This window comes from Dama dama, chromosome 20 (assembly GCF_033118175.1).
Source record: "Dama dama isolate Ldn47 chromosome 20, ASM3311817v1, whole genome shotgun sequence".
Classification (NCBI taxonomy): Eukaryota; Metazoa; Chordata; class Mammalia; order Artiodactyla; family Cervidae; genus Dama; species Dama dama.
The window spans coordinates 99,430,798-99,456,476 of NC_083700.1; the positions used below are offsets into that span (position 1 = coordinate 99,430,798).

Below are 25,679 nucleotides of genomic sequence, written 5' to 3' on the forward strand. Positions count from 1 at the left end.
TGGGTTCAGTATTATCAGAGTAAGAAGGATACCCCAGGTCAGCAGCCCTTTCTGTTTATCACTCTATCCCCAGAGTCTGGGGCACCGCCTGGCCATAGGGTGCTCTATACAATAAGTGAATAAGTGAATTCACGCTATGTTCTAAGCAAAGCAAATGCAACATTTAAAACCAGTCATAGACAGTATAACTCTTCTCAAGGTGAGGTCATCACAACACTAGTCTCCATGTTATTTTCCTTTTGTTCTTCTTTGGTGGTTAGTAAAGACTTTTTAAAAAAAAAAAAGTCAGTTTGTTTCAGTTGTGCAAGGAAATAGCCAGGAAAGGAGTTTTTTGGCCCATACTGAGCCAGGGTTAAAGGAGGGAGAGCATAGGTCTACATGTCGGCACCATAAGGAGAGTTGGGGACACCTGGTCACTTCATCTTCTAGGACTAAAATCTTGGCCACTCTGGGTTTAATAAATGTACCTTTCCATGATTCCCTGTACTGTTTGGTATCTTGTTAGGCATTCGCAAAGCAGTCTGAATTTCTTCATAGCACCCACCACAGTTCATACTGAAAAATCTGTGTACTTTTTAAAGTTGATTTCCCCAACAAGTGTAGATACCGCAGGGAGGCAGGGGCAGTCTACGTTGTGCTGTTCTTTGCTGTATCTCTGGCAACCAGCACAGTGCCAAGACACACTAAGGAATGGAGTATTTGTTGAATGATTGCATGAATGAGAAAAATAGCTCCCACAAGTTACATTCACTCTCTTCTCTGTTTTAAGCTATGTTCTTAGTATCTTACCAGTGATTCCAAAATTTTCACTTTTATCAACATCTGGTTTTTGTTGTTCAAGAACCCCTATCCTTCCTCATCTGCTTTGTGGAAAAACTACTGTTTGGATTTTTCCTTTGCCTCCAGGAAAGTTGTTTTTACCAAGTTTCCACCTCCCCCGCCCCCGCCCCCACTAGTATGTTCTTTACTGATATTATCTTCTCTACAGTTCTGGAAGCGGGGGGAGGGTGGTTCTGGTGTAGACTCTTAATAGATTTGCTTTAGATAGAATGACAGTATTACAGAAAGAAAATGTGATGTGACAGCTGAGACTCTGGCCTTGACCTTTAGTTTCCTCCTCTATAAAATATCACCACCTACCCCAATGATGGGTGAAAGCACATTGAAAAGTTAAAAGTGCCACATAAATGCATGTATCAATAGTAACAAGGGGCTGCTGCTTTGAGTCTGGGGGAAGGCCTGCACAGCCATTCACTTCAGCTTTTTGTGCTCACCCTCACTTGGTTGGCAGAATTAGAAATTTCTTCACACTGAGCCAGAATCTGTCTTCTTGATATTACACGACCTGCTCTTGAAATCTGCTCTCTTGAAAATATGTAACTTACTTTGGGTTTTACCTCCTGAGGCCACAGAGGGAAAATCTGACCCTCTGCCAAAGGAGAATCTATCCGATAACTGATGATGGTTCTGAGTCTTTGCTGCTCCACAATAAACGTCTTCAGGTTCCTTAAGTGTATCTCTAACAGCATGGTTTGAGTTCCCTGTTTTATATCTTAGATCACAAGCCCATGAACGAACTCTGGCTGGTCTACTTTTCAACTTAAAATGTGGAAGCCAGAATGGAGTATAAGACCCAGGTGAGGTCACAGATTCAGAGTATCCCACAGTCTATTTACTTTGGGGAAAGCTTTACCATGCTGTTGACCCGAGAAATCTCTATGACTTTCTCGCTTCTACTACTTAGACACATCCCCCATTCTGTCCTAATGCAGCTGGCTTTTTTTGGACACATACAATTATTCAATTCGTCCTATTACATTGGATAAACCCAGCCTATTATTCTATTGTGAAGCTTAGGCCGCTGTTTTTTCTTCTAGTAAATCTCTTTACAGCTTAATTTCCCTGTTGATTCAATCACAATGCCATCAAGTCCTCATCCAAGTCCAAAGAGGGCAAAGGTAAGGTGAGTATGCATTCATTTGTCACTCAACAAATTTACAGAGAGTTTGCTATGTGCCAACACAGGGCTAGGTCCTAAGGATATGATGGAAAGCAAAAACTGGCATTCTCTGCTCTCATAGAATACCGTATAATGAAAAAAAACCAATCATATAATCACTCTAATTATTATATTAGTACAAACTAGCTGTGCCTAAGGATAAGAATGTGGTTTTATGAGAGCATGTAACAAAGTAACCTGACTCAGAGGTGGGTCTTAAGAGAAAGTGACCCTGAAGGTTGAGCAGAGTTGACTAAGTGAGGAGGGAAAGGGGGATACACCAGATGGAGAGTACAGACAAGCACTGTCCTATTAGAAGACTTTCTTCAGACTATTTGTTAGTAGGCTGCTTAATTCCACTACTGTGTAGCTTGCATTTCTCCATCTTGTCTCAAAGGTTATTCTGAATGACGGACTAACTCTTCAAGGCCAAACTGAAGTCTAGTTCATCAATCGGTTCTTACAGAATCCACACTCCTGAAACCAGGAACACTTCCTAACTCGAGCCTTCTCACAACATTCCCCCTTCTATGTATCCTTCAAAGTCAACAACTACACTTTCACAAACATCAGCTCTAAGTTTTCTTCATATTCAAGATGCAATTTATCGAAACCAAGACTCAAGAATTAATTCAGGCAGCTAGAGTGGTATTTTTCCAAGTGTGATCCAAGGACCCAGTGGCATCAGAACCAGGTGCTTGTTAAACTGCAGAAACCTGAGACCAACTGAATTGAGAGGGCTCAGGAGTCTACACTTGATGAGCTCCCCCAAGTCACTCTTCCACTGCACTGGTTGAGAATTCCTGAGTTAGCTGTGTTCTCAGAGCACTGACACTTACGTGGAGATTTAATCCCTGATACTGAATCCTCCTGAGTTTGAAGTACACTGGAGTTGTCTGGCAAAGAGTTGTCTGTCAAAGAGACAGCAGGGTTTTGAAGGCAGAGACCTGGATTCAAATATGCTCTATTACTTGGTATCCAACTGAGCTTGGACAAGTCAGTTTTTCCAGGCCTCAGTTTCATCTCTAATATGTGAATAAGAATGTCTACTTCAGAAGGATGTTGTGGCAATTAACCAGGAGAATCAGACAATGATAGAGAAAGCCTATCATTCTCTGGAACATTCATTGAGGCCTACATACCATTCATAGCAAGCTGAATAAGACATGAGGCATATGCTGCATACTATGTATGCCAGGATGAAGGAAACAATGTTCATCTCATTAATTTGCTTTTTGTTTGTTGCCCCTGTCCCTTGGTGGTTAAGGTACAAATTATTCTTGAAGCCTTTTCCAACCCCTGTGCTGTTTTCTGTTAACAGAGTCCCACAAAAGAGTTTTCACCTGCCCTTGAACCACTGTACATATGCCAAAGTCCTGAACCTCAAGCATGGCTTCAACCTGAATCTTCTTCACCAGTCTTATCTCTCATCCACCTCCTCGAGTCTGAGTGCCTAAGATCACACACTGGTTCCACTGCTTATTAGAATAAGGCCTTGGTGAAGTTACTTAAATTCTCTGTGCCTGAGTTTTCTCACCTGTGAAAGAAGGATAATAACTGTGCCTATTTCATGGGGATTTCCCAAGTATTAGATGATAACTCAGGAAGCACTCATGTTAGCTATTCTCACTGTCACTGAGCCCACAGGAGCTGCTGCTTCCTCTAAGTTCTCTGAAGGCTCACAGCTTCTCCTTCCCTCTGGATTGTCAATTTCCCTTTGCCTGCAATGTATTCCGCCTCTCCTTACTGCCACCCTCCACTCCTCCATGCTTGAATGTCATTCCTCTGAGAAGGCTTTAGGATCCATCCCCTTCACTTAACAATTAGGTTAAGAACCCTTGTTAAACACTCACTCGCTCTGTACTTTTCCTTTGAGGCACTTATTATAATTCAATGTTTGTTCACGCCATTAAAATAGGGAGTGTCTTACACTGCTCCCTATCCACCCTGATACATAGCACAATTCCAAGTCCATAACAGCACACATCATTTAAGTATCTGAGGAATGATGACTTCTTAAATCTGACTAGGCCCAATCTTTCTTCTTGGGATTATAATAACCTCTAACAGTCACTTTTCTGCCAAGGGGCAGGACTTTTCACTCCCTTTACCTTCTGGGGTAAGATTTTCACAAATGCAAATCAAGAATTTAACAAATGAACTTGTGGCTGAGTGAGACTGCCAGGAATGTGTGTTGATTCAAGTTATTTTAGATTTGCACTGCTCAGTATGGTAGCCATTACCATCTGTGGCTACTAAGCACTTGAGATATTGCTAGCCCAAAGTGACATATGCCTAAGTGTAAAATACACTCTGGATTTTAAAGACTTGGTACAAAAGAAGAACGTTAAATATCTCATAATTTTTAATATTCATTACATGTTGAAATGACACTATTTTGGAAATATGGGGTTAAAGAAAATATATTATTATAAATTAATTTTACCTATTTTTTTAAAATCTCTTTAAGCGGCTACTAGAAAACTGGCACATATGGTTTGCATTGGATTTCTATTGGATAATGCTGTTTTAGTCTATCCCTCCACGTCTTCTCATTTTAATTCACAAAACATGCTCCAAATTCCTTGAGTATTCCTCAGTAATGGTATTTCTGATGCACAGGCTACTCCACCAGCCCTGTGAGCACATCTGATCCTTTTTAATAGGGTAGTTTCCTACAATTGTATTTAATCTTGGGTCTCCTTACATCAAATCCTAACACTGGAGATTTACCATCCTGTGGCTACTTTCTTTTTGCATTGTAAACATTATGGCTAAGAACACAAGATCTACAAGGGACCATTTGTTTTGGAGTTCTGGCTCTGCCACTTACTAGCTGTGCAACTTTGTTACTCTTAATATCTCTGTGCCTCAGTTTCCTCAACTGAAAAATGGGGATAACAGTGTCTACTTCATAGGGTTGAGAGTAATCTTTGATATTGCTAAGATGGTCTCTGGCACACAGTAAGCATTCAATAGGTAAGGACTCAGTGCATGATTATACACCTCTCACCCTTTCCATCCACTCACATGTTCTCCTGTAACGCTGGGCACCTCTCCTAGTGATGTTTTCTTTCCAAAGCTGACATTTTACACTCTAATTCCAAAACTCTGCTACTCCCCAGCTGAGAGTAGCACTTGGGTAAGGTACTTCACTTCTCTCGATTTTTAGTTTGTCTGTAAATGAAAATGGCTATTGTCACCTTCCTTGCACAAGTCTGAACCACACAATGTATACAAAAGTTCCTTGCATGGTCCTTAGTATTTAAAGGATGCTTCATTTGCATTTTCCGATTTAAAACGTGTGATCCTCACAATAGACCAGAAGGTAGGCATTTTAAGAAGGAAACAGGATCCGGGAAGTCAAGACTTGCCAGAAGTTGCACAGACAGCTACAGGGCAGCCGATACTAGAACGAGGTTTCACTCTGAATCCAACGTTTTTTCATGAAATCTAAACTGCTCTCCAATAGCATGAGCGCTAGAACCTAATTAATTTATGCTGTTTATGGCGTTCCAATAATATTTGAAAGATGCAGCAACCGGCAAACCTGCCCACTGAACCTGCAACAGAAAATCAAAATACAGATTTTCTGAACGCCATTACGAGGTCAAAGAACCCAAGAGCCCTAGAGTTGAGAGTCGTGGATTAAATCTCGGCAAACAAAACTGAGCCACGAGTTCCTCCTCTAGCCCCCCCGAGGAAAGTAGGGGTTAGGAGATGCTAACCACATAATTGTTGGGCCTTCGGGATGGCCAGGCGGCGCCCAGACCCGGAGGAGGCCAAGGCCGCACCTGGCCGCCGGACCCTCCCCCTCGGATCTCCAGGCCCAGCGCTGCGCCCGCCCGCCCCTCACCTCCGGCTCCGGGCGCTCCGAGGCCATCACACAGCCCTCCCGCGCCGGCCCGGGCCAGAGACGATGCTCCGCTCCTGACCCCTGACCCGAAGGTCTCGCGACTGGTGGGGCCGGAAGTCAGTGGGAGGGTCGAGTTCTGCGCTTTCTAATTGGCTGACTTGGGAACCGGAAGAGGAAGTGATTGACACCGCCCCCGCCGCCGCAATGCAGGTGAGGACCGGTTTGTTGCTAATGACCGGTAGCTAGTTTCGGGTAACGAGACCGAAAGTGGGCTGGCCGAGGAGAGAGTGAGGAGCTGGGGCTGAGAGAACGGGGTCGAGCCCGCGACTGTGAGATAAGGGGACGCGCGATGGGTGCGAGGACCTCTGGAGAGGGATGGGGGTGGAGCCCGGCTGACAGGAGACAGAAACTGCGGTTAAGTTGGGACGGAGAAGGCAGCACTGTCTTGCTAGGGTGTGGAAAAGGATCAAGTTGTAATTTGGGAAGGGGCAGTCCAAGGAAGATGGCTCAAGAAAGAGGTGGACTGGGCTCGGGCTCAGGCCCCGGCCTAGGCTGTTGGATGTCGACAGAAGAGAGAATCTGTAGTTGGAGAGAAGCCCGAGGGTGGAAGGACTTGTGGGACCGTGGTGGCCAGAAGCCAGACTAAATAATCTGAGGCCGTGGGTGGAACCCAGCTCCTGTCCAGCACTTTCGGGGTTTTGCAGTTTTGCTTCATTCTTCCTAGTCTGTGCCCTAGTAGTTAAGGATGAAATGAGATAAAACTGGAGATCGTAGACGTAAAGGAAATGCTATGGAGACCCTTCAGCTTTTAATATAGTTTGCCTAGTGCTTGGGTGCATGTGCGGTTTTGTTGTTTTGTTTTTCATTTGTCACTGTTTGTTACACAAGGGTAGTTGTCAGTACATATTTATAGGTTGACTAAGCTTGCGAGACGGGCACAGGAATATTGGCACAGCAATAAAGTGAGTGCAGATTAATTTAGCAAGGAAGAGGTTGAAACAGCAAATGCTGAGGGAAGAGGAAGGTGGGGGTGGTGGCGGTGGCAGTATTCAGAGGAGCCTTCCTGTGTAGGTAGGTTTTCCAGAGATTATGTCATTGCCAAGAACAGCCAGGTTCACAAGGCAGGTTCTAGAACAGAAGACGTATGCTGCTGAGGTGTCCCAAACATAATAAATCCCAGGCATTACGTCTGGTGAAAATTGTCCAATGAGGGAGAACAGAGAAAAACCAAGCCTAATATAGAGAAACAATCACGCCTGGATTAAAAGCAACGAGAGGAAGCAATCAGTAGGTAGGAGGAATTGAGGTCAGATGAATGGGTTTAAAGGTCTAAGGGTTGATGCTGTCTGTGATCCTAATACCAAAGATGGTAAACAACCTGACTCTCCCTGTGCCAATGAGATTCTGTGTCACTGTACTGGTGTTGCACACTGTCACCCTGGCTTTTCAGCCGTCCTCTGTATGCATCATTCTTACACTCATCTGAGTAACCAACCCATTCCTATTGGCTCAGAGGGAGGAAAAACAGCTTGAGGCATCATTAGATGCATTGCTGAGTCAAGTGGCTGATCTGAAGAACTCACTGGGGAGTTTCATTTACAAGCTGGAGAACGAGTATGACCGGCTGACCTGGTAAGAGTTGCCAGGGCAAGCTGGGGAGGGCTCCATGGGTGGGGACTAGACCACTTGCTGGATAGGGTATCTCCAGCATTTATCACTTTGCGAACATCTTTTGATTTAGAAAGAGCTGGGTTTCCTAACATTTAACACTGAAGTTGGCCTTAGGCCCCAGTTGTAAGGGAAGTAGTGAAATGCCCAATTTCTCAACCCAGGTTCTTTCTAGCTTTTCATTCTCCCTGTTTGACTTCTCCGGAATGAGGTCCTCCTGCAGCGGGTCCTTCCACCACAGTATTCATACTGGATTTCTTGCCACGGGTGTTGCCAAGTCTTTTAGGTCCAATCTACTCAGAAAGTTTGGATCTGGAAGGGGATCTTTTACCCAGTTTCTGAAGTTCTAGTGATAATAGTGTAGCCATCGTTCCTATTTTGCCATTGTCTTCACCCCATTCAAATATAGTAGTTCCCCATAATCTAGTACTGAATCCTATTCTGTATATACTGTGGGTTTTTTTGCTATACTACTTGTGTGGGTAGTGTATACAGCATGGATATGCTGGACAAAGGCATGATTAACATCCCAGGTGGGACAGAGTGGGATGAAGCAAGATTTCATCATGTTCCTCAGAACACCTCCCAATTTAAAAACATGGATTGTTTATTTCCTGGATTTGTCGTTTATTATTTATTGACCACGGGTAGATGAAACCTCAGAAAGTGAAACTTAGGATAAGTGGGACTGCTATAATGACCTGTCTTTTTTCTCTATCTGTGTCAGGAACTCAAAGTGTATCCCTCTTTCTTAACCCCATAATCCCTGTGAGCCAGTCTAGTTCCTGCCCAGGCCAACATAGGGCTGTGAGTCTTTTGGGGGTGAGTCTGTTTATTCCTAGTCTGAGGGACCCCTTTGAGGCTCCTTTACCAGGAACATTCTGACGTCTTCTTATCACCACCAGGCCATCTGTCCTGGACAGCTTTGCCTTGCTTTCTGGACAGCTGAACACTTTGAACAAGGTCTTGAAGCATGAAAAGACACCACTGTTCCGCAACCAAGTCATCATCCCTCTGGTGTTGTCCCCAGACCGAGATGAAGATCTCATGGTAAGAGGAGGAGAGGGATGCAGCTTAGGAAACAAAGTTCTTAAATGAGGACTGACAGCACAGTGGTTGGTTTCTATTCTAGAAATTTTGAATATACAGTAGTGTGTGGCAATAAGTGGGGGCTACATTTTGGAGGCCTTGCTTGTTGTCCTTCTGGAGTTGGGAGAACCACTCCCAAAGAGTGCTAAATTAACCTGAGGCCTCCGGCACCAAGATAAAGACCTTTTTTCCTCTTTCCTCTAACACCTGTCTCAAGCAAAGAGTTTGTTTTTTTGTAACCTTTCCTGTTTCAATCTTTGGTTAAAATGTGGCAGAGAGGGGTTTATCCTTAGATCTGGTAGAGATAGGGGTGAGGAGATAGAACTGAAGGATGGATTGAGAGGGATGGTGTCTTAGGAAGCCAGATATTATTAGTCTTAGGTTGTGTTTTCCCTGAAAATGCACTGTTTGCCTGTGAAAGGAACTATGTGTATATCAGGCCAGAATTGAATCTTCTTGGAGTGCACAGTAGGATCGATAAAATCTGTGTGTTACAGAGGCAGACTGAAGGACGGGTACCTGTTTTCAGCCATGAGGTGGTCCCTGACCATCTGAGAACCAAGCCTGACCCTGAGGTCGAAGAGCAAGAGAAGCAGCTGACCACGGATGCTGCTCGCATTGGTGCTGATGCAGCACAGGTTGGACTGAGTCACTGCCCTGCTGCCCCACACCCCCGAGTTTTACCTGGAGAAGCTGAGTATTCCCACTCCTCTATTGTAGGGTATGGCAGTGGTTATGCCTCCATTGCCCCTGGAATAGCTCAAGGAAGAAACTTTCCTGTAATCATTTCTTGCTTGCCCTAATTTCTGCACAAACTTACATGTGTTACAGAAACAGATCCAGAGCTTGAACAAAATGTGCTCAAACCTTCTGGAGAAAATCAACAAAGAGGAACGAGAATCAGAGAGTGGAGGTATGGAGGGATTGGTGGAAAAGTGGTGGGGGAAAGAGGGATAAGATCACCGAAATAGGAAGGGTGGTGTTGGTAGTGGTGAAATGAGGATGCAGGGATGTGCTGTTTAGCCAAGGGTATGCATCTGTTCTTTTGGCCTTCTATATTTCAGGCCAGCTCTGGGGCAGGTGGAGAAAGGCGCAAAGGGAGAAGGGAGAATTCTGAGATAGTCATGGAGGTCCTCTGGCTCTTCCTCTGGGTTTCCAGGAAGTCTGGATGCTACTGAAGTCAGAACTCCAAGCCCTGGCACTCATACTGGTCTTCCTGGTGCTAGATGCAGTCCAGGGCCAGAGGCATACCTTAGGGTCTCCACTTCCCTTGCCCTTCAGGTCTCCGGCCGAACAAGCAGACCTTTAATCCAGCAGACACCAATGCCTTAGTGGCAGCTGTTGCCTTTGGAAAGGGGCTGTCTAACTGGAGGCCTTCAGGCAGCAGTGGTCCTAGCCAGCCAGGCCAGCCGGGAGCTGGAACAGTCCTCGCAGGAGCCTCAGGATTACAGCAGGTGCAGATGGCAGGAGCTCCAAGTCAGCAGCAGCCAATGCTCAGTGGGGTGCAGATGGCCCAAGCAGGTCAGCCAGGTAAGGTGACAAGGATTGGCTTGGTGACAGACCTTGAGCAGGGATGTGAAAATAAACTGGGTTATCTGCCACACTTCCCCCTCACCCCATCCCCAGAACTGGAGACATTCTCCTTTTCTCCCTTGGACTGTGACCCGGAAAAAAACTCTTGAGAGTGAAAGCCTCATTTGAGACTCTGTTAATAGGCACCAGACAATGAGAAAGAACTTTGACTAAAGTTGCCCTTAGCTACCCTTCTGTCCCCTTTAACTTTGGGTAGGTGTGTTGTCAGTGTCTCACACTAAGTATTAGGATCACTGGGTAGATGTGTTGGGAATTGACAAGCAGGCAGGTTTTCCAGTGCTACGCGTATTCCTTGCTCTGTATCCTGTCTCTTCTGCTCACTCTTAGTAATGATAAGAACAGTCTGGAGGAGTTCGGATATAAGCAGCTGGGAGAAGTATTTTCTTCCAAGCTGTCTAGACAAAGGGACAAGCTCTCTTTTTCCATTAGGGGAGGAGCAGGAGCCTGCAGGGATATGTTCCAGCCCTTCCCACTATTCCTCCTCCTGACCACCTTCAGGTAGAGGGCTGAGCGGGGAGCCATACCTCTGATCCTTGTCACCCAAGGTCAGATGCCACAGATTCTGAGCTGATGGAGGAGGTGACAGAAGGGAACCTGGGAGATAACACTTCTGATTTATGATGAATATCTGACTGTGCTTCAGGTGTGTTTCTTCATGTTCTTTTTAGGGAAAATGCCAAGTGGGATAAAAACCAACATCAAGTCGGCTTCCATGCATCCCTACCAGCGGTGAGTGCGGGTGGCAACCTCCACTCCCAGGTGCTCTTTTCAGAGTTGGGAAGTGAAACTGCCTTTTGCCCAAAGCTGATGTGGATGGGTACAATGAAAAGAACACAGGCTTTCAGCCACAGACAGATCCCATCTCCACTGCCAACTAGCTGTGTGACCTTGGGCAAGTGACCTGCTTTTTCTGAGCCTGTTTTTTGGTTTATAAATGATGATAATACCTACCTCATAGGGTTGTTGTGAGGATTAAAATGGGAAAACGATGTAAAACACTTAGCACAATCTATGAAATAATGAGTATTCAATAAATGAGAGTTTCTTCAGCCACTTCTCCCCACTGCCCCCTCCTTGATTTTCGATCCAGAACTTGCCCTGATCTGAGACTGCTTCATGTCTGGTGAGCTGATGGACACAAGATCGTGGACCGCTCAGCTTTGTTTGAAAGCCTGTGCTTATTTTGTGCCACCAGAGCCGGTGACAGCTTCTGTCCTTAGAGGCCCGCTGCCTCCGCAGGCCTTGCTTCCCAGATTCCAGCCTGGCCATCTCTCCAGATGCAGGTGATGAGGCCTCCGGGCCGAGACAGACCATCCACTTACAACTCTGGAGAAGCCTGGGCCTGCTCTGCTCTCCATCCTGTCAGAAGCCAGTTCAGCTCTCATCTGGGAACTAGTCAGAGTCCCCCATCCTTTACCCCACCCTGGGCACATGAGGGAAGATGTGGAAGTCCCAGTAGGTGGGGGCTTCCTCAGGAAGTGGCTCTGCCAGGCAGGACTACATGAAAAAGGGTTTTGTGAGCACGTGAAAATGTCCCTTGTTCTCCAGACGTTCCCCCCCCCCCCCCCCGTATTTTGGAGGGAGACGGGAATTGCACCTCACACTGTCTCTCCTTATGGTTGAGTCATCCTCAAAGTGTGCCTGGTTCCTGGGCTCAGTTAGCATGACTTTTCTCCAGTCCACTGAGCTGGTAGTTCCAATAAGGGTCAAGTGGATGGTGGGAGGTGGTAGCTGCCAGCACTTTTGCCTGCTTCTATAAAGCTGGAGAGGAGAGTGGGCTTGGGTCACCAGCTTAAGCTGCCTTTCTTGGCTCTCTTGCAAGCAAGGGCCGGAGTTGAGTCAGCAGAAGAGGACCAAAGGATTGCTCTGAATAAAGTTATTTAAGTTGATGGCCACTGTGTCAGGGTTATCTGACAGCAGGTAAATTGAGATAGCTATGTGGGGATTGGAGACTACATGTCAGAGACTTTGAGGGTTGCTGCAAGGCAATATTTTTAAAAATTTTACTTATTTATTTGGCTGTGCTGGGTCTTAGTTGCAGGATGCAGGATTTTTGGTTGCGACAGGTGAACTCTTAATTGCAGCATATGGGATCTAGTTCCCCAACCAGGGATCAAACCCAGACCCCTTACAGTGGGAGCCCAAAGTCTTAACCACTGGACCACCAAGTCCCAAGGCAATTCTTGTTTCTTCTCCAATAAAAAGTTTGCTTAGGTTTTTTGTTTTTTTTCTCTTATCTGTAGGTTTGATCTAAAAGTCTTGAGAGGTAATAAGAGGGCATGCTCATCCTTCCCAGCTGCCTTTCTTCTGTTCTCTTCTGTCACACATTAGTACTTCGGTATTTGTCCAGTGCCAGGCAGGACTCTGCCAGGCTGTGGCAGCAAAGGACTGGAAAAGTAGTCACAGATGTCACATCCATTTCAGTTCCATCACGACCAGACACGTATCCACACAGCTCACTGATCACAGCACACAGAGCAAGGCGAGTCCTGCCGTCAGCTCTGAGGCAGCGTCAGACGTTCTCCCCGCTACAGCAGGGCTGCCTTACCCGTCTGGCAGCCCACTCACTCGTCCTTCACTTCTCTTCCCTTTGCACTGGAAATATCCGAGCTCACTGTCACATTGGATAGAATTCAAGGTGTGCGTCTCCAAAACCCCTGGAGTATCTTGGTGACCACTCTCCTTTATTCCACCCAAAGATTCTTCCTGTTGAAAGTTTCTTGAAAACGTTTTAAACCTGTTGAAACCAACCCCAAGTGTCTTTGTTGTCTCAGACTAATAGCAATGTCATCCCCAAAGTACTATTTGAAATGGATTCCTTGTCCTCCCAGAGTGGAAGTGCCCTCCAGTTCAGTCCTCCCCAGTGGAAGTGCCTTCCAGTATGTCCCAAGAGGAGCATACTCGGGACCCCACTTCTATCTCGTGCCCTTAAGCAAACTGTCTTTACATCTGTATTCACTCTGAGAGGACATGCTCTCATTCCCAACCTCCCAACCCCAGATCCTCTGGAGTGTACAAACCTAGCAGCATCACCAACTTAGGGGCTCATACAGCCCAGCAAGTGCCTCAATGGAGAGTATCTCCCATCCCTAACACACTCATCCCCAAAGGAGGGAATAGAGATGATAATAAAGAGTTTCGAGAAGAGGATATTGACCTGCTGCTCCCTTGCTCAGATTTAAGATAAAAAGATGGCACTCTTGCTTCCCTCTGGTAGTGTTGTCCAGTTTCTAATGGCTCTGTTTTGCCTGGGGCCTGTGCTTTCTTCTACTCTCGGGGACCGGGGAAAATGAGATTAGGCCATTGTCTCCCAGGTGTGTGTCTGGGATGGCGAAAGAAGCAGCAGCTGTGAAATTTAACTACAGCACAGAGGTCATCCTGTTGAAGGTGGAAGCTTACTACATCAGTATTTGCATGACACCCATTGCTAGGACTGCCCCTCTCCAGCTCTGCCCTGAGACTGGGACTCTGTCATTGCTGAACCTCTCTTTTGCACATTGCCCAAGTCACCCTGTTTTCTTCCTCTGTTGGTGTCTATTGCTGCCCTACCTACTTAGTCATTTAACTTGACCTTGCACTTTCTTGGGAAACAGTCAAGGTAGATAGGTTTTGGCTAAGTGCTCCTTCAAACTCCACAATCAGTCCTGGTGTTTGGACTGAACTGGAGCCGATAGAGTGCCCACCTCCTGTCCTGCTGTTGAAGGGAAGACGCTGATCTCTGCAGGAATGCCCTAGTGCAAGGCCAGTCCCTTTCCCACCCCCTTCTCACCTCCCCCAGGCAGCTGGGAACAACCTCTCCCTTTGTCTGAACTTCTTGTACAGAATAATCCTCCTTATGGACAATGTATTCTCTGTGCCTTGTGGACACAGGAGCCGTGTGAGCTGATCCCAGCACCAGGCAGGACGGGGGCGGAATCCTTCCAAAGGCCCATGCTAGATCAGCTCCTAATTACTGTCTAGAGAAACCACCAAGGGATGTACATTTTCTTCCATCTGTTCCAGGTTGTGGGGGCTGGCCTATTGAAGTTTAGCAATGGGCCAGGAGCAGGGCTGGGGGCTGTGGTCCCTTTGTGATTCAGTCTGGAGGGTTCACTGTACCAACCTATGGAGGCTCAGTGTGGCTCTGGCCTGACAGCCTTGAACACACAGGGGCTAACATTTGGAAAGAGTTTGCCACCCTGCAGGTGAGGCTTTCTAACTGAAACTCCAGTCATTGCTTCAAGATGTATTTTGTCCTATGGGACAAATTTCCTGTCTTCCCTTTAACTTCTGTCTCTTATTTTCTATTGAGGCAGGTTCTGGCTGTCTGTTGTCACCTCTTGATCAGTTCACATGCTCTCAAAATATCATCTTCCCCCAAGTACACAATGGACAAGGCCCCTGAGTTCCCTGGGCCTCCATTTTCTCACCTGGGTGCTCCCAGTGAGCCTTCCTAGCTTTCAAGTCTCTGACAATATTCTGAAGCCTGTATATCCCCAGGCATTTTTCATTTTCCTCATTGCATGACTATGTTATGATAGGCAAAGTTTTTCTTAGACTGGCCTGCCAATCCCTTGAACTCCTCCAAACTGTTCCTAAATTTCCCTGTCACCTGCAGCTTAAAATACAGACCTCCCTCTAGACCACTTCCCTAAAATTGTTTCCTAACTTTCACTAGTTCTTTAGTAAAAGTTACAACAGAGATAAATACATTGAATGCCAGAAGTCACCTTTCCACTCAGGCATCTCCTTCTCTCTGGGCAAGAGACTCCGCCCACCCCACCCCTCCAAAGGCAGCAAATTATACTTTTCCACATGATGATAACCTTCCCCATGGAATCGATATATGCACTCAGGCATCTCCTCTCTGGACAAGATATATCTCTGGGCAAGAGATAAATACATTGAATGCCAGAAGTCACCTTCCCACTCAGGCATCTCCTTCTCTCTGGGCAAGAGACTCCATACCCACTAAAGGCAGCAAATTATACTTTCCCACATGATGATAACCTTCCCCATGGAATCGAATCCAAGGTACCAGGGGCTGCTCCCCTTCCTGTGTTTCCTCTGCCATTTCACTCCCTTCCCTGCTGTCACCCAAATTTCCCTCCTTCATGGTCATTTTGATAATTAATCTTCCCTGACCCACAGCCCACGTGTAGACCATCCTTGTTTTGTACTCATTTCTCTGGGCTGCACCCATTTTCACGACCCTGGTTAGTATCCTTCCGTGTTAATCCTTGAGCCCACATCACCACTCACTTGACTCTCGGCCATGCTCTTGAAATACGGAGCCTACCATCACCATCTTCCTTCACGCCCCACACTCACTCTTTAGCCCCACTTCCAGTCTTCCTCAGGAACTAGCCTGTCTCCGATTACTGTTGACCTGATAGCTAAATCCAGACTTTTTTCAGTCTTTCTGTCTCTTACTTATCTCCATGGTTTTAAACAGGGCTGGCCGTTGCTTTTCCGCCTTTTTTCCTTTACTGGCTCCCACTTCTCTGACCTTCCCTTCTCTGCAGCTTTTGGCCTTCTGTCCCTCTGCCTGCTTCTTAAATGTTGTTATTCTCCAGGACTCTGTCATTAACCTGCTTTTCTTATTCTACCTGCTGTCTCTGTGACCACCACTTTTATGTACATAATTCAAACAAGTTTTATCAGATAGCCCAGACCTCTTTGCTGACATGCAGATGCCTATTGGGTATTTCTGCCCCTATGATCCACAGGCACCTCAGGTTCTGAATGTGCCAGTCCAATCATCTTTCCCTCCAAACCTGTTTCTTTTCTAGTATCCTAGGTGTGACCTAAGCCAGGTCTATGGAAACTGTCCTAAACACTTGCACACTCAGTCAGATAAAAATCCTGTCAGTTCTGCCTCCCCAGGATCCATCCATCCTGGATGGCCAGCTGATGTGAAGAGCCAATTCATTGGAAAAGACCCTGATGCTGGGAAAGATTGAGAGCAGGAAGAGAAGGGGGCCTGGAGCCTCACCTTAAAAGTGATGTTTGGACGCCCTGCATCCAGGCTTGCCCACTCCAACTCATCTTCCATGTGGCTGCCAGATAGATTTCTGCAGATCTGATCACATTATTCCCTTGATTAAAGTCCTTTTGATAGTTTCCTTCCTATGGTTCTCAAGCTGGGGTCCATTCTGGGCAGGTTGGTAGGGGCAGTGTGCTGGGCATACTGAAAGTTACAAGGTAAAGCTCATCCTAGACTGCCCATTTTACTCAAGGGTAAGTAACTTAAACAAAATGCAGAACTATCAGGCATGCAGTAAAGAGTAAGTAGACTTTAGAAAATTCCTACTAGTCTGAAGGATTTCATACTAAGTCACTAAATTCTCTCGGGATATTTATTCTTTTTTTTTTTTTTTATTTCAGTGGACAAGTTTGAAAAACAGCGCAAATTTCCTGGAAAAGCAAGTCTAGTTTTTTGTGATCTAGCTCCCTGACTTCTCCTAACTTAATTTCTGTACTGTCCTACTGCCCACTCTGTTCCCACATTGTACAAACTGCTTGATGTTTCCTGAGTGTAATTCTCTTTGGCCTCCCATTCCTTTATTCCCACTTTTCCCTCTGCACAGAACATTTTGTCCCATCATTCTGTGATGAATATCCAATTGTCTTTCAAAATTCAGCTCACAGGTCACACTCTGAAGCTTTCCAAGAAACCTGTCTGTCCACAGCCCAGTGCCATTCCCACTAGGTGCGGTCAATGACCTGCTCTTTTATGCTCTACATATGTACCTTGTACAAACTTATTCTAGCTCCTGCTGTTCTTTATTGCCCCCCAAGTTCAAGCACCCTGCACTGTCAAAGTTTGAATCCAATTATTCTATCTGAGAGCTATAGTTTCTTTGGCAAGAAATGTGCATGCCTGGCATACATGGCATCTGGCCCATTATAAACACTGTAAGTGGTAGCTGCTGCTATTACTGTTATTATTTGGTTGACCTTGGAAAGAGAGTATAGTCTAGCATTTTGGTTAAAAGAGCATTTAACTGGATTGTTGTCCAGTTGCTCAGTCGTGTCTGACTCTTTGCAACCCCATGGACTGCAGCACGCCAGGCTTCTGTGTCCTTCAATATCTCCTGGAGTTTGCTCAAATTCATGTCCATTGAGTTAGTGATGCTATCTAACCATCTCATCTTCTACCGCCCCCTTCTCTTCCTGCTGTCAATCCCAGAATCAGGGTCTTTTCCAATGAATTGGCTCTTCACATCAGCTGGCCAAAGTGTTGGAGCTTCAGCTTCAGCATCAGTCCTTCCAATGAATACTCAGGGTTGATTTCCTTTAGGTTCAAATTCTAGCTGTGCCACCTACTAGCTGTGTGGCCTTCAGTGAGTTACTTTCCCTCTCTCTGCCTCAGATTCCTTATTTCTAGGGATGATAATACTAGTGGCTATTTCGCAAGGCTTCTGTGAAGTTTAAATATATTGATACATACGAAGCGCTTAGGATAGTGTGCCTGACAATAGTAGAAGCTCAGTAAATATTAACTATCCTCAGGGTAGTGTCTGAAAGTCTGCTGTCAGCAATTGTTGCTTCAATCAATCATTGACCAGTCCCTCTGTGCGGAGGTAACTCTTCCTCCCTCTGTAGCTCATCTGTGCTCACAGCTACGTTCACACTAGGAGAGACTCTCCATGCACATTTAATCCCCCCCTGTGTGCAGAGCAGACACTGGAGCATTTCTGCATTGACTTGCCTAGTGTAACGAGTCCTTTCCACATCTAGTTGTGTGAACTTTCTTTCTCCCACTTAGTTGTCACCTACAGTCTTCTATTAAAGCCCAGTTTGGTCTCCTAAACTGTGATTTTGAGTTGAGGCCATATGACAGGCTTCCTCCCTGGCAGTGTTCCTTTTCACCCCTTCTAAGCTCTATCTGTTCGCTGTCCACACCATTTGGGGACTCAATTCCAGTCTGCCCACATCTCATCTGAAGGGGGCCCTTCACCACTCAGAGGTCTCCCTGTGCACCTGGGGTGTGTCCTCTGTCCCCGCTCACTCAGTCCAGACGCAGGTCTTCACCAGTGGCTGTGTGATCCACTGGTTATCACACACCAGAGCGCTATGCTTGCTCTCTTCCCTTCACAGTCACCACCAGTCCTTTAGGCCTTGTTTTGCCACGGCAACTCCATGGTTCTTGTCACTATCCTCTAAGCTGTAGCCAGTACCTGCGGACCAGGTGCTGCCTCACACCTCCATGCCTTAAACATGCTTTGCCCTCTCCCTGGTGTGTCTGCCCTCTCTTTCTCTTGCTCCAACCTCCTGTTCACCTAGTGAACAATTCGTCCTCCCAATAGCACCTACTCCTGTGAAGTCTTTATCACTTCCTCCCTTTTACAGTTGACCATTCTTAGATTATACCTGACCTGGAGATGGTGACTGCAGCCATGAAATTAAAAGATACTTACTCCTTGGAAGGAAAGTTATGACCAACCTAGACAGCATATTAAAAAGCAGAGACGTTACTTTGCCAACTAAGGTCCGTCTAGTCAGGGCTATGGTTTTTCCAGTAGTCATGTATGGATGTGAGAGTTGGACCATAAAGAAAGCTGAGTGCTGAAGAATTGATGCTTTTGAACTGTGGTGTTGGAGAAGACTCTTGAGAGTCCCTTGGACTCCTGGGAGATCCAACCAATCCATCCTGAAGGAGATCAGTTCTGAGTGTTCATTGGAAGGACTGATGTTGAAGCTGGAACTCCAATACTTGGGCCACCTGATGGGAAGAGCTGACTCATTTGAAAAGACCCTGATGCTGGGAAAGATTGAAGGCAGGAGGAGAAGGTGATGATAGGATGAGATGGTTGGATGGCATCACCAACTCAATGGACATGAGTTTGGGTAAACTCTGGGGGTTGGTGATGGACAGGGAGGCCTGGTGTGCTGCGGTTCATGGGGTCACAAAGAGTTGGACATGACTAAGCGACTGAACTGAACTGGACACTTATCCATTATGTGACCTTAGGCAGATTACTTTAGTTCCAAGACCCTCGATTTCCACCTCCTAAATCAATGCTATAATCCCATAATATGCTCAGTGAAAGGTACCTTCTACTTAGCATATTTAAAATTCAACTTAAGTAGCTCTTACTTTACTATAGGATAAAGTCCAAGCTTCTTAGAAGGGCATACAAGGCCCGCCAGGCATATAGTCAGCACTGAAATGCCAATACTGTTCTCCTTCCCCTGAGCAATCCCTTACTCTCTCCTGAGCAATCTCGTCTTTATCACATAGCATATTAGACTATTTTGATTATAACATATTACAATTAAACTAGCTTAACTGAAAAAAAAGACCCAATGGATTTGGGTTATACAGATGGGGAGTTGGAGGGTGACTGGCTCCAGGCAGGTCAGGGGCTCGGTGTTGTCTGGGTTTGGGCTCTGTCTCTGCATTTCTCCTCTCTACTACATATAGCTCATCTCATGGAAGAACTCTCTTGTTGCTTGGATTCTGCGCCATTAGGAGCACTGAGGGAAATGGAGAGAACACCAGTGGGGTTGGGCAGAAATTCCATAAAGGAAATGAAAGCAGGGGGATGGGAAAGGATCTGAATGCAACCAGACTTAAAGCTACAACAGTCTACTGTGTGTGGTTTTATCTCTGCAGACAATTTGCAGATACTGTCCCCCGCACCACCACCACCTTCCCCCCACCCATGACCCAACCCCATCCTTTCTCCTAAACTTATAGTACTGTGTTTCAGATTGCCTGTGGAAGGGGCCATCTTTCCTCAAACTCAGAATATCCCAAACTGCATTCACTTCCTCCATCCTGCTCCACGGTGTTATCCAGCTTGCCAGTCTGGCTATCAGTTCTGGTCCCATCCCCTCATCTTCCTTCTTGCTCCGTTATTCTAGGTTAGGCCTTCACTGTGTCTCACCTGTGCCTCTGAGCTGGTCTCCCACCTGGCCTCCCTTCCTCTGCCTTCCTCTTGATAATCTCGCTGTCACCAGGTTTTTCTTTGTAAATCACGATGGGGATCATACCAACCCCTTACAAATCTCCAGGGACATCTCAGTACAAACAAAACTCCTCTTTCTTTCATTCAAAACACTGTATGATTTGGGGCCAACCTACTTTTTAACCTTCCAGCATATGAAGGCCTTTCATTCACTGGATCCTGTAGCCAAATAGAATCACTTGCAGTTCCTGCTCCTGTCCTAGTCTTCCCTCCAGCCACCCCTTTGTCCATGCTTTTTCCTCAGCTTGAATCATCTATGTTACTTCCACCTCACTTGCTGTGTCACCTTGAGAAAAAATCCTTCACCCGTTCTGGTTCCATTGTTTCCCCATCTGTTAAGCAATGATCACAGCACTTACCTCACAGGACCGAACCGTAAGGGCACGCGGGAAGCAGCTGGCCCCATGCTTGCCAGAGAAAGTGTTGCATTTTCTCTTTCCCCCTTTTGGCCTTTCTCCCACATCTTCCAGATCTTGCTAACTCTCTTTGTTCCATCTTGATAACCTCCCCTGGTTTGTCACCTCACCAGAAGCCTTCCCTTTTCTCTCTCCAGAACTCTTCCAGCACATTTTATTACAGCCCTTTCCCCCAAACTGAATTTTTTTTTTTAACCTCAGTTCAGTGAACACTGAACAATACTCATAGGGTGTTGGCACTGGCTACGTACAACAGATCAGGCCTTGTCCCCCTGACCTCTCAAGGGTTCAGGCAGCCCCTCAGTTCAAATGGTATGATGAGTGTTTGCATGCAGCCTCTCTCTTCTGCTGGCTGGATGTCCTTCCTTCAGCCAAGGTCCCAACCTTAGGCAGAGGACACCAGCGAGCTGAGTGAGGCCCATGGACATGCAGAATCATTAACCGACAAGACCTTCCCCTCATCTTCACTCCTCTGTCCTCACGGACACAGCCCTCCCCTCAACTCCTCTGTGCGGATACAGTTAGAAAGTGCCCTTTGTCCTTTATAGGTGGGGAAGGGAGAAGCTCGACATAGGCCCCAGGAGGCTGCTTCCATTTCTACCTGCCGCTCCTGTTGCCTCTCAGCCTCTGACCCTCAGTACCTGTTCTCAGCCAGTTCTCCGGTCGCCTCCACACTGTTCCCTCCACTGCTCTACTGGCTCCCTTGCAGGCACATACTGATAATACCTTTTCCCATTTTTTCCCCCTGCTTCTTTGATCCCATTTCCCTTCAGATTTTTTTTTTTTTTTCCAGAAACACATAAAACCGCATAATTATGGAAATAGAGTTGTTAGAGTTCAGTTCATACAGATGGTGGTTTTCAGACTGAACCCTGGAGAAGGTAAATCAGTAGTTTATCTTCTGGGGAGGGACGATGGAGAAAGACCCATGTGAGTGAGGTGTGAGTCAGAGAGGGTGGGGCCCAGGGGAAGTAGTCACCTCACTTCCCTTTAGTCAGGAAGGCTCCATGAATTTCAGGGGGAGTTTCAGCTGTTGGACTTGGTATTCTTCCCTGCCCACACACACATCTGGCCTTTATCCTTATCAAGAATGACTTCCTGGACTTTTTCAGTTTCTCCAGTTTATCAGCCTGCCCCCAGTGTAGGTAGCGTTCCATGGACCATCTTACCTCCAAGACCTTCCACCCAGCTTCCCTGCAGATTCTAAATGGTCCCATTTCCTTCCCGTCCGTTGACAAACTTACCCTTCTTTTCTGTATATTTCAGCCTAAAAGGTGTTTTCCTGAGCCAAAGTCTAAACTGCGCCCCCCACCCCTGCCCTGTGTGTGCTGTATCTCATTGTCTTCCACACAGCACATAAACACGCTTAAGCCTCTTCCCATTAAAAACAACCCTTAGGGGATCAGTGGATTACCCTTAACCCAGCAAAATGGAGCTTGAGGCCCTGAGTAGATATACCAGTCCAGTGAACCCAGCTATCTTTCCCCATGTGACTGTGGTACTGTTGGCCGTTGACATGTTCTTCACCTCCTGGTTCTTTGTTTATAAGGTCACCTCCACCAAGTACACTTGGGATATCTACAAAGAGCTCCTCATCTCATTGGAGGCCTCACTCTTCATTGACTTTCGAGTCCTCTGCCTGCTGCTCTGGGTCAGTGTCTATGTCTGAGCTCCCAGGGGTTCCAACCAAGGGTCCTTACTGAATCCTTCCTTTGGTAAATTAATTTTTGGTTTTTGTTTCTGCTGTTGCTGGAAGTGTCCTACCTGCTGCTCACAGTAAAGGCATATATGTGAAAAATCAAAACCAAAACATTTAGAATCAATCTGGAGGTGAGAGTCAGGCACTGATATTTTAAAAACTCACCAGGTGATTCTGGTGTGCAGCCAGGGCTAAAAAAGATAAACAGCTAAATCCAGACCTCGTACCAGGCCATACAGAGCTCTTCATGACTGACTCCTGCCAACGTTCCCCCCTTACCCACATGCCCTCTGGACTGGAGACTCCCCAGAACTCCCCACACCAGCCGTATCTCCTGCTTGCATACCTTCACACACATGCTTCCGTCCGCCTGAAAATGTTTCCCTGCCTTCTTTAATACTCAGCTTTGGTGTCATTTCTGTGAAGCCTTCAAGAACTAACCCCCAGCTTGGGGTAAGGTGCCCCCCCCCCCACTCCCTTGCTGCTCTCTTAGCCCTCTCAGTTTAACTCACCACTTGCTATTGTAACAGTTAATTTATCTATCTGTCTTCTTCTCTAGACTGTGAATATTTTTCAGGAACCCCAGTGCCTTGGAGATGCCATTTGGTAGGACCTGGTTTGGTGGTCTATATCAGATATTTGAAGGTGCTTTCTCCTAGGACTAGGACTGGAACTGAAGGAAGTGAGTCTTTGAGCATGTTCATGTAGTCAGTGGGCCTTTACTGAGGGCTTGCTGTGGTCATTTATTAATACCACCGTGGTCCAGTTGACTAATGGATAGTTGAAGATCTCTATCTCTTCCAGGTGGCACAGTGGTAAAAAATCCTCCTGCCAAGGCAAGAGATGTGAGAGATGTGGGTTTGACTCCTGGGTTGGGGAGATCCCCTGGAGTGGGAAAGGGCAGCCCACTCCAGTTTTTTTATCTAGAAAGTTCCATGGACAGAGGAGGCTGGCGAGTGACAGTCCCTGGGGTCGGAAAGAGTTGGATAGAATTGAGCACAGCACCCACACATATATCTCTACCATATTTAACCTCAGGAACTGTTTCATCACTTATAACAGTCTGCTTTCTTTGTTTCTAGATGGATACTTAGTCCAAACCTCTCAATAGTGCTCTCCAAACAGTGCTTTGCAGTTTATTTAGGAAGTATTTGTTGAACGAATGCTCATTAATCGACATACAAGCATATACCTTCTTGCTTCACCCCTTGGCTATGAAATATCAAGGTAGAAACAGTGCTGAGTACTTTACCTGGGTCATCTCCTTTAATCTTCACAATCCTATGAGACAGGTGCTATTGGAGGTTCAGGCACTTACATTAAGTCATATAAGTACTAACTGGAGATTTAAAATCAGGTCTTTGGAGTTAGGTGTGACCCCCAGGGCTACTGAAGTATACCTAACACAATAAATATTTATTGACTCAACAGATACTGCCATCCCAAGGCAAGTAGAAAAGCTTTTGAATTCTTACTGTCTTCCCCACTTGACTCGGGGTCCCTTAACTTCTCTTCCCCTTCTCACATTTCTCATTCACCCTAATACTCTGCAAACACTGTGAAGGAGCAGATGAGTCCAACATTGGTCAGATACTAGAGGTACAGAGACAACTAAAATATTGGTCCTTGCTGAAAAAAACTTACAGTGAGGGGGTATGCAGATAATTGAATTGCAGTGAGATTGTGAAAGCAAAGGGAGGGACTGTTTTATTGCCTGGAAAAGCTGCTTTTATCTTGAGTTAGGAGACAGGGCTTGGAGGTGTGGGGGTATATGAAAGATGCTGATATCCTTGGGGAACAGTTAAAGCATAGGGTGTGGCCAAGAGAATGGGGGGAGGCTGAGGACCAGATCAGGTCAGCCTTCAGGTACAATGCTAATGAGTCTGAGCCTTTTGAATTCTTTTACCATTTCCTTTCAAGGGTAGGTGGTCATAGGTACCCGTGGGCTGGATCAGAACTGTACTTTGGCTCTGACCTCTTAACTCTAAGACTAAACTTTCACATAGCTTGTTGTTTAGTGGCTAAGTGTCTGACTCTTGCGACCCCATGGACTGTAGCCCACCAGGCTTCTCTGTGCATGGGATTTTCCAGGCAGGAATACTGGAGTGGGTTGCCATTTCCTTCTCCAGGAGATCTTTCCTAACCCAGGATCGAACCTGAATCTCCTGCATTGGCAGGCAGGTTCTTTACCAGCTGCAGCACCGAGGAAGCCCCTCCACAAAGCTACATTCCACCACTGATGAACACATTGTTTGTCCGAAACTGCCACCTCCTCTGAATTCCACATGTACATCATACAGTCCTGTGCACAGTTACTGGATCACCGTGTGCAGTTATCAGCACTGTTCCAGGAGCTGCTGGAGATACAGATTTCATTTTGCTGAAACCTAGTGCTCAACCCAGTGGTTCTGTCTAGTTAGTTGGTGAGTGTATGGCGTGGGGAGGTACAGTGAGCCAGATAAAGACAACTAAGTGTACAGAGTGAGACCAGCTGTCTCGGGGAAACCTCCAGTGTCTATTTTTCCAAGCCTGTCAGTTTCCAGACCTTCTTGGGTGAGGGTGGTCTGTCACCTGGTCCCCCACAGCACCCTCTCTCACTGGCTGCCAGTGTGAAGTGATTTGGCTAGACAGTAAACCCCATCTGAGGACAGCATCTGCCTTGTTCATTGATGTGCCACCAGCAATTAACCCCGTCTTGCACGTGGTAGGTGGTCAGTAATATGTGGGTATTTACTAACACAGGTCTGATTGTAGCCTCCTCAAAACTCTTTGGTTTCTCCTCTGCTTCCAGAATAAACCAAACTGCTCCATTTGGCCTTCCACATTCAGCCACAGCTGGCTTCACTTCCCCTTTTTCCTTCCACAGCCTTGAAGAGGCCAGCTAGCCAGTGATTCATTAATTTCCCCTGCCCCGGGCTACTTGTATTCTCCCACCTCCGGCCCACACGGTCGTCTCAACAACTCCTAATGCTGGGCTCACCCAAGTTTATAGGCTGGTAAGGAAGGCTTCCCTACACAGCGGCTCCCTGGGCTGAGACCTTCCAGCCTACCGAGTCCACTCTCCAGGCACAGACAGAGAGGCTGCCTGCAGCCCACCCCTCCGGTCCCACTCTCTGGAGAGGGAGCTCTATGAGGGGACGGCTGACCCTGGAACTTGCTCCAAGGTCCCAGGTGGGGTGGGTCGGCTACGAACAGAAGCTGTGTTGGTCGTGCTGGTGGACGAATCCCAGAGGGTCCAGAAGGAGGCCACGCAGGGGCTAAACACTAGGAAGGCGCAGGGTGCAGTTTCGGCGGGCGAGGGCCCGGGCCAGGCCGCGCGAGCTGACCGAGGCTGGAGGAGATGCGGCGGGAAGGGGTGGGGAGCCGGGGCTGGGCGCGCTTCCTGCCAGGGGCCCGGCGGCCC

At 46.7% G+C, this 25,679-nt stretch overlaps 3 protein-coding genes across 13 annotated transcripts in view; 2 read left to right on the forward strand and 1 right to left on the reverse strand.

The window, feature by feature from the left end:
- The window catches only part of SZT2 (SZT2 subunit of KICSTOR complex), a 52,315-nt gene extending 46,349 nt beyond the window's left edge, over positions 1 to 5,966 (reverse strand). For 5 of the 6 annotated variants that reach the window (XM_061122163.1, XM_061122162.1, XM_061122160.1 and 2 more), the window contains exon 1: positions 5,856 to 5,966. In XM_061122163.1, the coding sequence (XP_060978146.1) occupies positions 5,856 to 5,882 (27 nt within the window). In that variant the 5' untranslated portion in view covers positions 5,883 to 5,966. Of the gene's footprint in view, positions 1 to 5,029; positions 5,563 to 5,855 lie in introns of all 6 variants that reach the window. The other variant, XM_061122161.1, reaches the window with a different exon arrangement.
- Positions 5,967 to 6,015: 49 nt separating this feature from the next.
- MED8 (mediator complex subunit 8) lies at positions 6,016 to 21,395 on the forward strand. Of its 6 annotated transcripts, none has more exons than XM_061122175.1 (8): positions 6,016 to 6,065; positions 7,369 to 7,487; positions 8,429 to 8,573; positions 9,110 to 9,250; positions 9,444 to 9,525; positions 9,894 to 10,142; positions 10,874 to 10,934; positions 21,371 to 21,395. In XM_061122175.1, exons 1-8 carry the CDS (start codon positions 6,060 to 6,062, stop codon positions 21,378 to 21,380), a joined length of 813 nt encoding a protein of 270 aa, XP_060978158.1. In that variant the 5' UTR covers positions 6,016 to 6,059; the 3' UTR covers positions 21,381 to 21,395. The 6 variants fall into 6 exon arrangements, with proteins under 6 accessions (XP_060978158.1, XP_060978157.1, XP_060978159.1 ...); XM_061122174.1 differs by lacking the exon at positions 21,371 to 21,395 and adding an exon at positions 16,572 to 17,071; XM_061122176.1 differs by lacking the exon at positions 21,371 to 21,395 and adding an exon at positions 11,483 to 11,507.
- A 125-nt stretch (positions 21,396 to 21,520) lies between these two features.
- On the forward strand, positions 21,521 to 25,618 carry LOC133041477 (transmembrane protein 258-like). The gene has a single exon (XM_061122178.1). It carries the CDS (start codon positions 22,007 to 22,009, stop codon positions 22,244 to 22,246), a length of 240 nt encoding a protein of 79 aa, XP_060978161.1. The 5' UTR covers positions 21,521 to 22,006; the 3' UTR covers positions 22,247 to 25,618.
- Positions 25,619 to 25,679: the final 61 nt, after the last annotated feature.

What these genes read in the sequence shown, in the direction of transcription:
- MED8 (XM_061122172.1), top strand. An exon ending in GAGTATGACCGGCTGACCTG is followed by an intron (nt 7,488 to 8,428) that starts GTAAGAGTTGCC and finishes TATCACCACCAG; the next exon opens with GCCATCTGTCCTGGACAGCT. An exon ending in ACCGAGATGAAGATCTCATG is followed by an intron (nt 8,574 to 9,109) that starts GTAAGAGGAGGA and finishes TGTGTGTTACAG; the next exon opens with AGGCAGACTGAAGGACGGGT.
- LOC133041477 (XM_061122178.1), top strand. Translation starts at nt 22,007, where the DNA reads ATGGAGCTTGAGGCCCTGAGTAGATATACCAGTCCAGTGAACCCAGCT.